The sequence below is a fragment of the Scyliorhinus canicula genome, chromosome 14 (genome assembly GCF_902713615.1).
Source record: "Scyliorhinus canicula chromosome 14, sScyCan1.1, whole genome shotgun sequence".
NCBI classification, from domain to species: Eukaryota; Metazoa; Chordata; class Chondrichthyes; order Carcharhiniformes; family Scyliorhinidae; genus Scyliorhinus; species Scyliorhinus canicula.
In genome coordinates, this window is record NC_052159.1 from 100,372,640 (window position 1) to 100,387,197 (window position 14,558).

At 49.4% G+C, this 14,558-nt stretch overlaps 1 protein-coding gene across 1 annotated transcript in view; it reads right to left on the reverse strand.

Moving 5' to 3' along the window:
• Positions 1 to 375: 375 nt before the first annotated feature.
• Positions 376 to 14,558, reverse strand: part of LOC119977541 (neutrophil collagenase-like) — a 51,416-nt gene continuing 37,233 nt past the window's right edge. Inside the window, exons 8-10 of the mRNA XM_038818595.1 lie at positions 11,976 to 12,129; positions 11,529 to 11,623; positions 376 to 783 (exon numbers count right to left, since the gene is read on the reverse strand). Coding sequence (XP_038674523.1) covers positions 686 to 783; positions 11,529 to 11,623; positions 11,976 to 12,129 — 347 coding nt within the window. The 3' untranslated portion in view covers positions 376 to 685. The remainder of the gene's footprint in view (positions 784 to 11,528; positions 11,624 to 11,975; positions 12,130 to 14,558) is intronic.

A 14,558-nucleotide genomic window follows, 5' to 3' on the forward strand; every position in this document is an offset into this window, starting at 1 on the left:
CTCTGGCTGCCGATTAAGGACACTTCAAACCCTAGGCGACAACACCGCAGCCCAGCTCCATCTCCTCCTCAATGATTGCAACCTTACAGACAAGGGAGCTGGACGGTGAGGGGAGATAGAGCTTCAGTAAGATTCTTAGTTGTCCTTGATGAACAAAAGGGGGAAAGTGTGGTATCCATAATATCCTGTTCCTTAGCGAAGGACATAAGTTAGAGTGGAATCCATAATATCCGGTTTACTAGTGAATGAGAAAGAGCCAGACTTTAACCACCTTTTTTTGTGACAAAGTGTTTCTCAACTTCTCCCCTATTGTGGTAAACAGCAATGTCTGCTCATATAGAATCACGTGTCGATACAGAGAACCGAGACAATCAGTATCCTTTAACTTGTGCTTTATTTTCAGTAGGATCTATTGAATCACAATTTTTAAACTAAATGGATAGAATTAATGGATTAGTAGAATAAAACATACTCTGTAAATACCATGAATATTCTAACATGCTTTCAAGGTAAGTATGTAAGAAATGGCACACAAGCATTAATTGCACAACAAAAATATATTCATATCAGTTAATGATTAAGCTCAGCTGATTAGTTAACTTTGTCTTGAATCGACGATAACATGCTCATTCTCTATGAGCAATATTTTCCATGAGTTAGCAGTGTGGTAGCAAAGCACATTTATTCAGTTACAATTCATCCAACTTGTTCCAGACCAAGAGCTTTGCAAAGTAGTCCACTGGAATTTGTAGATAAGAGATCCACTTACGAGGTAGTAATGGCCTGTTAATTGAAAAAAAAAATTACTTATTATTTGTTTAAAACATGGGAACCGCAATTCCTCCTGTGTTCCATTAGGTTCATGTAACTCTAGCAGGGCAACTCGAGCAGGGCACGGGAGCATCCTGGAAACAGACAGATGCCAGCTTCAGCCGACTCTTCGGAGTTTCCAGTTGGTCTTATAATGGGAAGAACATCTGGCTGCTTCCCACAAGAGCAATAATGCCAAATGGGCAAGAGTTCCTGAGGTTCGGATTTCCATCATTTCTCAACTAGAATGACTAGCCCAGAGGAATGGGAATAAACTTCAAAATCGGTATTCTGAGAGAATGGAAATGCTTTAATAATAATAATCGCTTATTGTCACGAGTAGGCTTCAATGAAGTTACTATGAAAAGCCCCTAGTTGCCACATTCCGGCACCTGTTCCGCGAGGCCGGTACAGGAATTGAACCCGTGCTGCTGACATTGTTCTGCATTGCAAGCCAGCTATTTAGCCCACTGTGCTAAACCAGCCCCTGTTTTTAGTCAACAAACTGGTGCAAGTGGGTGCCACCATTATTTTTCTTCAATATATTTTTGTAAAATTATCAAATATAAACAGTAACACACATATGAACAGAGATATACACATATCTATTACATAAATACCAAATTTTTAAAAACTGATTGACAAATACAATGGATCAAGAAACCCTGATATCTAAATTAAGCTCTTATAACTCTACCCCCCTAACTCTCAAATGTGTCCAGGTCTTTAAAGAATGAAATGAATGACTGACATCTCTGCTAGAACCTCCCCACCGAGCCTCTAATATTTTTCAGGTGGAAGAATGAAATCACATCTTACACCAATGCACATGCTTTGAGTGGAGAGGGAAACCCCCAGCGAAGCAGTATTCACTTCCTGGATATTAACGATGCGAAAGCAAGAACGCCCCCCCCCCCTACCCTCCCGCCAAAAATCCCTGAATGAAGTGACAAGGAGTCCAAGATTCCAAATATTACTACCAGTGGTCAAGGTTTACCTACAAAATCTTGGATATTGTATCAAAAAAGAAAACTCAGTTTCCAGTAGGTAGGCTTAGGACAAGACCAAAACTCATACGTGTCGTTAGCTGGTATAAGTGAGCAGAGGCCACACTTGTTCTTCACATCTCAAAATAACCCAATCATCTTTGCTTTTGTCCAAAGTGTTCTATCTAGTACTTTGAACTGAATTAAACTCAGTCTGGTACAAGATGAAGTGGAATTCACCCGGTACAGGGTTTCCCTTCAAGTCTCCTCAGTAAGTACAGAGCCCAGCTCCCCAACCCATTTCTTATATTATCCAAAGGGGCAGGATCCGAAGATAGAATAAGGTTGTACAGATTTGACAAGACCTCTCATTGTGTTGTGCCAAGGACAAACCTTCTCCGGCAAGGAAGAACGTGGGGCCAAGGAGAAGGAAGAAAATAACTTGTGAAGAAAACACACAAGGTTCGAGCCATTCAGACTGTATCTGTCCATGAGTTTCTCAAGGCTGGCAAAAGCTCCATCTGGAAATAACTCCCCGAAGTGTACAAGACCTCCCATTCTCCAAGACATGAATAATGGGTCCAAGCTCGGAGGCATGAAGAGGTGGTTGTCACAAATCGGGGCAAGTGAGGGCTGTGAGAGAAGATTGAAGTGCTGCCAAAACTGTTCCCAAATCCTGAGGGAGGAGATGACCACAGGACTCAAGGACTCGAGGAAGGACCTATAGGGGAGAACGGCAGCGGTGCAGTAATGATGGCACATAGGGAGGAGGCTGTGGTGCAAGATGGTGCCTCCATTTTACTCCACTTCGACCCAGGGTCACTGAGCTATTCCAGGATTTTCTGTATGTTGGCAGTCCAGGAATCTTCCAAACAGGAGATTGGGGAGGGCCAGGCCTCCAAATCCTCTGTCCCTCTGAAGCAGAGTGCTGCAGACCCTGCGACTCTTACATGCCTAGACAAATGCTGAGATAAAGTTGTTAACTATAATAAAAAATGCTTTGGCCAAAAAAATAGGAATACATTGAAAGAAAATAAAAATAGAAGCCATGGGCGGCATTCATCTTGCCAGTTTGGATGCTGCCAAAGGAAGATTTTTCCACCTCTGTAAGTCGGTTTTAACCTTACTGATGAAGCTTGAAAAGCTCAGCTTGTGGAGTGAATCCCAGTTTATGGACTACGCGATCCCCAGGTAATGGAAATTAGAGAGCGGGCGATGAAATGGCAGTGAACCCAGCCACGCCCCTCTGGCTGATGGGTTCACTGGAAAATATTCACTTTTACCCACATTTAACCTGTACCCTGAGGAAGTGCCAAATATTGTGAATATCCTCATTATGTTGTCTATCGAGGAGGCCGGGTCTGTAATATATAGGAGTAGATCATCGGTGTAGACTGAGACCGGTGCTCCAATCCCTCCTGGTGTATTTCTCTCCATCCATCCAAAGAGATTCAATGGCCAGCGAAAAGCACAACGAAGAAAAGTGGCAGCACTGTCTAGTGCCCTTGCCTAACAGAAAATATTCTGAGGTTGGTGTACTTGTGCAGATGTTGCCTTTCAGGGCATTGTACATCAGACCAAACCAGGAGGAAAATTTGGGGCCAAAACCAAATCTCCCCAAGATCTCAAAAAGGAAGTTCCACACCAAACTGTCAAATACTTTTTCAGCGTTCAAAGGTACTATGACGTAAGGTTCCCGAGCAGCTAGGAGGTGAAGGACAATGTTCAAGAGGCATTCTTGAGGCCTGTCTGATCTTCAGATATTATAGCTGGAAGACAGGGTTCCATTTGGGCTGCTAAGACTTTAGACAATAGTTTAACGCTTGTGTTAAGGAGCAAAATGGATCGGTATGACCCACACTCTACTAGGTCCTTGCCCCCTTTAAGGAGCACAGAGATTGTGGCTTGGGTGAAGGTCAGAGGTAGTGACCCCTTCGACAGCGAATCATTAAACATGTCCAATTGTAGAGATGTGGCCTGCTCCGAGAAACACTTACAACATTTGGTTGGGAAATGAATTGGGCACTCTAAATTTAAAAAAAGAAAAAAAAATGTTCCCCTTGTGCTCCAGTATTTTGTATTATTGAGGAGACCCTTTGTTCCTTTCTATCTCTTTGAAGTGTAACACAAAAATCTGGATACTGCACTTTGAATTGTGACAGACAAGGGGCTGGATTCTCCGACCCACCCGCCGGGAATCCTCCACACCTTTAGGGGCCAAGCCCTAACCTTGAGGGGCTAGGACTGCGCCGGAGTGGTTGGTGCGCCGCCGGCCAGCAGGAAAGGCCTTTGGCGCCACCCCTGCCGGGGCCGAAGGGACTCCGCCGGCCGGCGGAGGTCCGCGCATTCACGGGAGCGTCAGGGGCTGCTGACGTCATCCCCGCGCATGTGCAGGGGGGGGTCATCCTCTGCGATGGCCGACGTGGAGGTGACCCCCCCATGCCCCCACGGCACAGGCCTGCCCGCAGATCGGTGGGCCCCAACCGCGGGCCAGGCCACTGTGGGGGCACCCCCCGGGCCAGATCATCCCATGCATCCCTCCCCCGGGGCCCCGGAGCCCGCCCGTGCCGCCAGTCCCGCCGGTAAGGGAGGTGCTTTGATTCACGCCGGTGGGACCGGCATAACAGCAGCGGGACTTCGGCCCATCACGGGCCAGAGAATCGCCGGGGGGGCCAACCAGCTTGGCGCTTGGCGTGATTCCCGCGTCCGCTGAGAATTCGGCGGCCTGCGGGGGCGGGATTCATGCCAGCCCCCGGAGTTTCTCCGACCCGGCGGGCAGTCGAAGAATCCAACCCCATATTATTGACTGGTATCAAATGTTCTTCTGTGTTCTAAAAATGTTAATTCTTGTTGAGAAGGGGCAGCACGGTGGCACAGTGGTTAGCATTGCTGCCTACGGCGCTGAGGTCCTGGGTTCGAATCCCAGCCCATGGTCACTATCTGTGTGGAGTTTGCACATTCTCCCCGTGTCTGCGTGGGTTTCGCCCCCACAACCCAAAGATGTGCAAGGTAGGTGGATTGGCCACATTAAATTGCCCCTTAATTGGAAAAAATAATTGGGTACTCTAAAAAAAATTTTTTTAAGTCCCCCAAATCCCCCTTCCCCTCAACTGGCAGTGACCACCATGAGGCAGGAACAAAGAGGCCTCTCGCTCTCTCTCTCGACCCTGGATGAGTGAGGGATAAGGAAGGAAAAAAGATCTTTTGCAAAAACAAAACTCTGAAAAGAAAACTTTTAAAAGGGGGGGGATTTTTCTTTTTGAACTTTTTTTCTCACCCAAAACAAGTTCACCTGAGAAGAGTTTTATCAAAGAGGAAAAATAAAGTGGTAAAGGAGCGAAGGGAGGAGAGAAGGAAAAAGGGAAGAGACAAAAAAAATAAAAATAGGGTGCGGAAAAGGGGGGAAAAGAAAAACAAGGGGAGAATAAAAGAAGAAAGGGAAGGGGGAGGAAAAAATGCCAGAAGGGAGCCAAAGCAAAGGGAGAAGGGGCACCAAAGGCAGACGGGGCAATGGGCGAGCCAGCTCAGGCGAGCTAATCAGCGCACGAAGCAGCAGATCGCCACACTAAAAAGAGCTGGACAGGCAGGTGCCCTCTCCCCCAGGGCCAGGGGTGGAGCTGGAACTGGAAGGCAGCCTTTGCCGAGGCGCTGAGGGAGCATCAGCCGGTAAACAATGCAGAGGCTAGGGCAGTCATAGAGGCCGCAGTGCAGGCAGCAAGGGAAAGGCCCTGATGGAAATGCAGCATGCCCTGGGCACAGCAGAGGAGAAATTGGACGCCCAAGGGGAGAAGCTGGAAGCCCAAGAGGCGACCATTAAGGAGCTGGAGAAAGCAGCAACTGACATGAGCGACTGGGTCACGGCCCTGGAGAGGGAGGTAGCGAGACTGGGCACAACACAGGGGAGCCTGAAGGGCAGAGTGGACGACCAGGAAAACCGCTCGAGAAGGCAAAATGTCAGGATAGTGGGCCTGCCAGAGGGGATCGAGGGTAGAAACCCCACGATATATGTGGCTGAGATGCTGGGCAACTTAGTGGGGAGGGAAACTTTCCCCAACCCACCAGAAATGGACAGAGCACATCGGTCGCTGCGCCTGAAGCCCAAGGCAGGGGAACAACGGAGAGCAGTCATAGCCAAACTGCACCGGTACCAGGATAGGGAAACAATCCTGCACTGGGCCAGGAAAAATAGAGCCTGCAAATGGGAAGGACATGCCATTCGAATTTACGAGGACATTGGGGCAGATCTAGCCAGGAGATGGGCAGAGTTCAATAGAGCGAAAACAGCTCCTCACAAGAGCAACATACGGTTTGGTATGCTGCACCCAGCAAAACTCTGGGTCACATGCCAAGAAAGAGAATACTTTTTTACAGCCCCCGTCGAAGCAAACAAGTTTGTCGAGGAACACGGGCTGGAAAACCACCAGCGAAGGTAGAAATGAGGGGCCCCTGGCAAGGGGCAACAACACGCCGACAGGGGGGAGGGGAGGGGTGAGGCAATGCCAGCCCCCCCCCCCCCCCCCCCCCCACCATGGTGAATGCACCCTGAAAAAAAGAGCAAATCGTTGCCCGAGGGACTGCTTCAGGTGGGAGGCCAGGCCCCAGCATGAGGGAACGAGAGTAGCGGAGGAGGGAGAGCAAGCAAGAGGAGTGCAGGGTCGGATAGAGGAAAAGCGGGCAGAAAACCGCAGAGGCTGGGAAGGGGAGAAGCGAGACAGTAACTCCCGAGAGGGGGGACCACTGTACTAGCAGGAAAGCTAGCGCCGGGGGCATGCAACAAAGCAGGGCCGCAGCGCACCCCCAACAGGGGGGAAGGTGCCAGGCAGGGGGTGGGGGGGACGACCCAACAGAGTCGGGAAAGCAAACGGGGACAGGAACAGGGGAAAGAGGGACAAAGGAGGGGTATACAGGAGAGGGGGGAAAAGGGAGAGACCGGGCGGGGTGGTACACAGGGAGGGAGAGACCGGGGAGGGGGATGCAGGGAAGGAGGGACAAACAAGGCTAGGAAAGGAATAGGGCTACAAAGTGCCACAACCAAGGGCTCGAAACAAGGAATCCCACAGGAGCGAGGGGGCAGAAGCCCCCCACCAGGATAGTCACCTGGAACGTAAGAGGACTTAACTGCCCAGTGAAGAAATCCAGAGTCCTCACCCACCTAAGACATATGAGGACCGACATAGTCTTCCTCCAAGAGACACACCTGAGAGAGCAGGACCGACTGCGGGTAAGAAAGGGCTGGGTTGGACAGACCTACCATCCCTACTATGGGACAAGGGCCAGGGGGGTGGCGATATTGATCAGCAAGAGGACGATGTTTAGGGTGACAAAGACGGTTACGGACCCGGGAGGACGGTACGTCATGGTCAGCGGGCCCTGGATGGGGCACCGGTAGTACTAGTTAACATGTACGCACCCAACTGGGACGACACGAGCTTCATCAAGAAGGCCATGGCAGAAATCCCGGACATAGCGACGCATCGACTAATCAAGGGGGGGGGGGGGGGGGGGGACTTCAACTGTGTACAGGATCCAAAGACAGACAGATCAAACCCCAAAACGGGGAAAACCTCAAGCATGGCAAGGGAACTCAGTCACTTTATGGAGCAGATGGGAGCGGTGGACCCCTGGAGGTTCGCCCACGCGGGGGAGAAGGAATTCTCCTTCTTCTCCCCAGTACACAACGTATACACCAGAATTGACTTCTTTGTGGTGGGGAAAACAGTGCTTCCAGAGATAGACGAAGTGGAATACTCCGCAACGGTGATATCAGACCATGCTCCACATTACATGGACGTGCAGCTAGAGATGGGAAGGGCCCAGCGGCCCACATGGAGGTTGGATGGTGACTTACTAGCTGACAAGGCCTTCAACGAAAGGATAGCGCGGGCCATAGCAGAGTACACGGAGAACAACAAGAACGGGGAGGTCTCACCCTCCACGTTCTGGGAAGCGCTAAATGCCATACTAAGAGGGGAAATCATCGCTTCCAAAGCGCAAAGAGATAGGGAGGAAAGGGTGGCTAGGCAGCAGCTGGTCGACTCCATACTGGAGGCAGACCGTAAATACTCCGAGGCCCCGACCTTAGAGCTCCTGGCGGAGGGGTGTGGTGATATAACCACTGTAGTGATGTGTACTTGCAGTAGGGGGATGTATACCGGTACCTGTAATACAGGCTCCTCCGGTAAGCCCCTGCTGGCTAGCTCCGCCCACAGTGAGCTTGTGTATAAATATGCGTGTGAGTCACTCAGACCCGAGTCTGCAGTTGTAGATGGAGGAATAGCATCGCACAGCAATAAAACCTCGATTGTACTAGTCTCTCGTCTTTGAGTATAATTGTTAGCGCCACAAGAGGAAAGAGCTACAAAGGAACTTTGACCTGCTCTCCACCAAGAAAGCAGTGCACCAACTCCACCAGGTGCGCGGGACCCTGTACGAACACGGAGACAAAGCCAGCCACCTGTTGGCACATCAGCTGAGAAAGCAGGCAGCCAGCAGGGAAATTTCACAAATCAGGGGTACCAGAGGCACATTAGAAACAGAACCAGAAAAGATTAACAAAACCTTCAAGGTCTTCTACCAAGGGCTGTACACCTCAGAGCCTCCAAGGGAGGAGTCTGGGATGAAACGGATGGACTGGACATTCCAGTCGTGGGAGAGGGCAGAAAATGGGACCTGGAAGCACCACTAGCACTGGGAGAGATCATGGACAGCATTAGCTCCATGCAGGCGGGGAAGGCGCCGGGACCGGACGGATTCCCGGCGGACTTCTACAAAATATTTGCGACAGCGCTGGCCCCGCACCTGCGGGAGATGTTCACAGACTCGCTAGTTAGGGGCACACTGCCACCCACGCTAGCACAGGCCTCAATCTCGCTGATACCTGAGAAAGACAAAGACCCAACGGATTGTGGGTCATACAGACCCATATCTCTGCTGAACGCAGACGCCAAAATACTGGCCAAAATCCTAGCCAAAATGCTAGAAGACTGTGTACCTGAGGTGGTCACAGAGGACCAGATGGGCTTCGTCAAAGATAGACAGCCTACCTCGAACATCAGGCGAATGCTGAACGTGATAATGACCCCCTCCGGGGAGAGAACACAAGAGGTGATCGTCTCCCTGGATGTAGAAAAGGCCTTCGACAGAGTCGAATGGAAATACCTCATAGAGGTACTGGAGCAAAAGCGAGATCTCCCCAGTACACCCGCAAGTAGAGGGGGCAGCACTAACGGGATTGCCATTTAAACAAGCCCGACACAAATTCCGCTACCTGGGGATCCAAATAGCCCATGACTGGAAAGGGATCCACAAATGGAACCTCACCAGTCTGACGGAGGAAGTAAAAAAGGAACTGCAAAGATGGAACACACTCCCATTCTCCCTCACGGGGAGAAGTCCAGACGATCAAAATGAACGTACTGCCCAGGTACCTCTTCCTATTTAGATCTATCCCAATCTACATCCCCAAGGCTTTTTTCAAAGCGCTGGACAAACTAATCATGGCGTTCGTATGGCGGGGGGGGGGGGGGGGGGGGGGGGAGAGATGCTAGGATCCCAAAGAAGGTCGTACAAAAAGCAAAATCCATGGTGGGGCTAGCCCTCCCAACCTACAATTCTACCACTGGGCGCCAACAGCCGAGCGAGTAAGGGGATGGATCCAGGAGCCAGAAGCCGAGTGGGTGCGCACAGAGCAGGCCTCCTGCATGGGGACCTCCCTCTGGGCGCTCGCCATGGCGGCATTCCCATCCCCACCCAATAAACACTCCAGCGCCCCAGTGGTGATAGCCACCCTCCAATCCTGGAACCAACTACGGCAGCAATTTGGCCTGACCAAAATGTCGGACAAGGCTCCCATCTGCAACAACCATAGGTTCACACCAGCACTGACTGATGCCACCTTCAAAAGGTGGGAGCAGGATGGAGGGACAGGACCTATACACGGACGGCAGGATTGCAACACTGGACGAACTGACAGAGAAATTCCAGCTAGCTGGGGGGAACGAGCTAAGGTATCTGCAGCTCAAAAACTTCCTACGAAAGGAGACAAGGGCGTACCCACAACCGCCACAACAGACATTACTGGAAGAACTACTGGACGCAAGCATATTAGACAAAGGGAACTGTAGCAACATGTATGGCTGACTGATAGAAAGGGCCGGCACCGTACTGGACGCAACAAGAAAGAAATGGGAGGACGACCTGGGGATTGAGATAGGGAGGAGACTCTGGAGCGAAGCACTGCATAGGGTCAACTCCACCTCCACGTGCGCAAGGCTCAGCCTGACACAACTCAAAGTGGTACAGAGAGCCCACTTAACAAGAAACCGTATGAGTCGGTTCTTCCCGGAGTTGGAGGATAGATGTGAACGGTGCCAAGGAGGCCTGGCCAACCATGCCCACATGTTCTGGTCTTGCCCCAGACTTGCTGTGTACTGGACAGCCTTCTTCGAGGCAATGTCCAAAGTGGTGGGGGTGAGGGTGAAGCCAAGCCCGAAAGTGGCGGCCTTGGTGTTTCATACCAGCCAGATCTATTCCTGGGGAGGAGGGCGGATGCCCTTGCCTTTGCCTCCCTGATCGCCCGCAGTAGAATCCTGTTTGGCTGGCGGTCAGCAGCACCGGTCAGACGACGGCTGCTACAGAATGTGGGAGCCAATCACGCGATTGTTCCAGGACCTGTTTGTGGCCAACGAACAAGAGGAAGAATCGCCAGGTAGCCAAGAAACTGGGGAAAGTAGCTAAAGCATGAAAGGGAGAGATAGCCCGGGAGGGAGGAGCGGGGGGGGGGGGGGGGGGGCAGACCGGGAGGGAGGAGCGGGGGGGGGGGGGGGGGGGGGGGGGGGGTGCAGACCGGGAGGGAGGAGGGGGTGGTGGGGAACAGCTAAACCTCAGAGGAAAGAAAGGTGAAGCACAGGGGGTGGGGGGGGGGGGGGGGGGGGGGGGGGAGAAAGAGGGAAGAGAGAGAGAGAGGGAAGAGAGAGAGAGAGGGAAGAGACAGGGAGCACGAGAGGCGAACCAGGGAGGTGGGGGGAAGCAGGGAAATGAGAGCCAGAAGGAAGGCACAGGATACAATAATGAGCATGGCATCTCCAGAGCACGGAACTAGGAGAATAAAGACGAAGGATGGGAGGAACGCCAGAAGTGGAGGCGAGCGCAAGACGGCAGCGAGATCCGTCCGGGAGAAGCAAGCGACAACAACACCAAACCCATCCGCGTATTGCCCACTGTAATTATTTCTCCGGCACTCAAATGTATATTTACCTCCCCTCCCAATCCCCCCCCCCCCACCCCCCCCCTCCCCGCTCCCCCCCGCTCCCCCCCGCAAACAGTCGCCTACCTACGAGTTGCAAATAATTTTGCCAGGTGTACAGAGTTGCTTTGCTGCTTCTGAGCTGGTGCACAATACCTGACCAGTCATTCTATTTAATTTTTTTTATTGTATTTTTTTTTTACTCTGTACTATTTCCTTTTCTTTGGTATGTTTGGGTGTGCCCTTCTCTTCTACATATGTGTATATATATATATATGTTTATTATCCTGTGTACAGAACGGTAAATATACCTTGTTCAAAAACCCAATAAAAAACATTTATTAAAAAAAAACATAAAGAGATCCATTAGTTAAGAGCTTCTGCATTAAAAAACAACCTGTTTCAATCTCACTGGTACATTTTATTATGTCAATTATACTGTGGTTATTAAACCGTAAGTTACTGTTCTCCACCAAGTGGTCACTTACTTCGATATTGAAAAGCTGCATCCACTTTGGATATTCCGCTAAAGGTGCTGCTTATTGGAGATGGGCCACTCAGTTCATTGCGGCGCCTGTGATAGCTGATAAGAAAGCACATGGTACAGTGTGTCACAATCTCCAGAGAAAACACACAACAAAAGCCTCAGAAAATGGGTGAAATGTGTGGTGATCTAACCACTGTATATATGTGTGCTTGCATCAGGGGATGTATGGCTGTACCTGTATTACAGGTTTCTCCAGTAAGCCCCTGCCAGCTAGCTCCGCCCACAGGGAGCAGTATAAATATTCGTAAATTTCACTGAGATGCCATTCTACAGCTGTGGCCGGAGGAATAGCATCTCACTGTAATAAAGCCTCTCTTGTACAGCACTTGAGTCTTTGTGTACAATTGTTAGCGCCACAAAATGTTAAAAGAAATATGAAACCACATACGTCCAAAGTTGATTGCCCACGAAAAAGAATATCTCACGTCGAATTCGCATTGCAGCATCTATTTTAGTGACGCTGTTTGGAAAGCCAATATCAGTGATAGGCCTTGGGAATCCCTGTACCAGATTATTCCGTCTGAAAATCCAGAATTGAGACCCTGAAAGGTGAAGAACAGTTTATTTTTAAAAAAGTGACAAACTGATTGGCCAAACCATTTTTATAACGCAACAATGCTGACAATGCCAGATACTATTGTCATACTTCTATACTCCAACTGATTTGCATTCAGTGCTGCCACACATAGGCGATCATTGTGCTCATAATATTGAGAACAACCCACATAATTACTAACTATCAGGCAAAACATCCTCTAATAACCTGAAAATCACAATTTCGAGGGCAATCATGATAATGTTGCAAGGTCCAAGGAATTAACTGCGGATGATAGCACTTCCATCAATATCGGAGTGGTGAAACCACTGACCCACAGTACGAAGCCACACGGAAAGTTTATATTCTGGAAGTGGTGAGAAACTGAAAAGTCAGAGAGAAGAGAAATTCCGAGATGATTCCAAGAGGAGAAAAAGGAAGATGTCAAAAAAAATAGAGTAGTTAGGGGAAGGGCAAGTAGCAAGGGCAAGTTTAATAACCTCACCACAGGAGGAGGAAAATAAACCAACAGGTCGATCCGTGCCTCACTCAGTCACTGCCTATTTACATGGAGATGGTTATATGCCAATCTTTGAACTTGATTTTTTTTTTTTCCTTTAAGATTTAGAGTACCCAATTATTTTTGTTTTGCAATTAAGGGGCAATTTAGCATGGCCAATCCACCTACCCTGCACATCTTTGGGTTGTGGGGGTGAAACCCACGCAAACACAGGGAGAATGTGCAAACTCCACATGGACAGTGACCCAGGGCCAGGATTCGAACCTGGGTCCTCAGCGCTGTAGGCAGCAATGCTAACCACTGTGCCACCATGCTGCCCTTTGAACTTGCCCTTTGAAGTATTAATAGCATTGACTTGTGAGCAGATGATGAATCCATGGAACAGACTTCCTGAGGAGATGATGGAAGAAATTAGTATTGGTTCATTTAAATGCAAATTAGACAGAATTCTTTCAGAGAATTAGCATCTTGGGATGCATTGATTTGAGACATGACATGTGGGAAATGTGGCACACCAGGGAGGGTGAAGGTGAATTTGCAATTGGCCTCGAACGTCCACGGAAGACTAAAGGTGCAAAACCGTCAGCCAGAATGCTTCCAGCCACTTCTACTGCAACCACTTTGTCACTGCCCAGCTGTTTAATCACTGGAATGGATGTGCTGCATGTCCACTAGAAGCAAAATGAGTTGTTTTGGTGCATGATCTGCCATTTTGGGTTGCCGAGTTCCAGATCACACCCATCTTAATCATCAAGAAGATGTTTATGCTTTTCACATGATGGAACCTCCAACCAAATGCCAGCATTTGAAAGAGTAATTTCCTGGTGAGGTGCTTTTAAGTTCCTTTTCCAAGCGAAGTGTCTGTGAAAGTATTGTTTTCTGTTACTGGAGGAAATTTGGAAAGTTTTCGCACATACAAGGGAGTGATGCTGAATTTTGCCAATGTGGTCAGAGGAGTTTGAAGCCCCGTCAGAAGAAAGTTTGCACCATGAATTGGAAGTGGAATACAGATATCACAGTGGGTGACCGAGGACTCTTAATCAAAGGCCATTAGGACTCTGCCACAGATCTTTTGGGAGTATTTCACCTGCCTCCGCCTCAGCCTGAAGCTTCAATTCACCAAGGAAATTGTGCCTAATTGTCCTTCAGCTGAACCTGCAGCTACCCAGCCAGGCAAATGTAGCACTGCCATTGGCTGTCAAGATCATTGCCCTAAACTTCTATACCAGCAGATCCTTCTAGGCATGAGTAGGTGACATGAGTAACATCTCACAGTTCATAACGGTGATGCAGGAGGCCTCAAGTTTTCCTCTTATTAAGCAGAAAGATGTAGGAAAAGACAGCACATAGATTTGTTTTAAATCATTCATGGGATGTGGGCGTCGCTGGCTGGGCCAGCATTTGTTGCCCATCCCTGAGGGTATTTAAGACTCAACAACATTGTTGTGGGTCTGAAGTCACATGTAGGCCAGACCAGGGAAGATTGACAGATTCTCGTCTCTAAAAGACATTAGTGAACCAAATGGGGTTTTTTTTAATAACAATCGACAATTGTTTCATGGTCGTTATTAGACGTTTAATTCCAGAGTTTTATTGAATTCAGATTCCACCGTCTGCCCTGGTGGGTTTCGATCCTGGGGATTACTCTGGTTCTGGGTTACTCGTCCTGTGACAATACCACTACGCGACTGCCTCCCCTTAATTTGCCAGCCTAACAGGATTTTCAATGGGGTGTATCCTTGCACTATGTGGCTCAGCAGGACTGAAAGTTTAACTGAGACCATCAGGACTACTCGCCTATTAACATCCTGCTGGGTGCGACCATGGCCAAGGGTCATCCTGGTGAATGCCACAGATCCTGGCAGCAGTCATATTGCATTCATCAGGTACTAATCAGCCATACCCTCTGGAAAGAA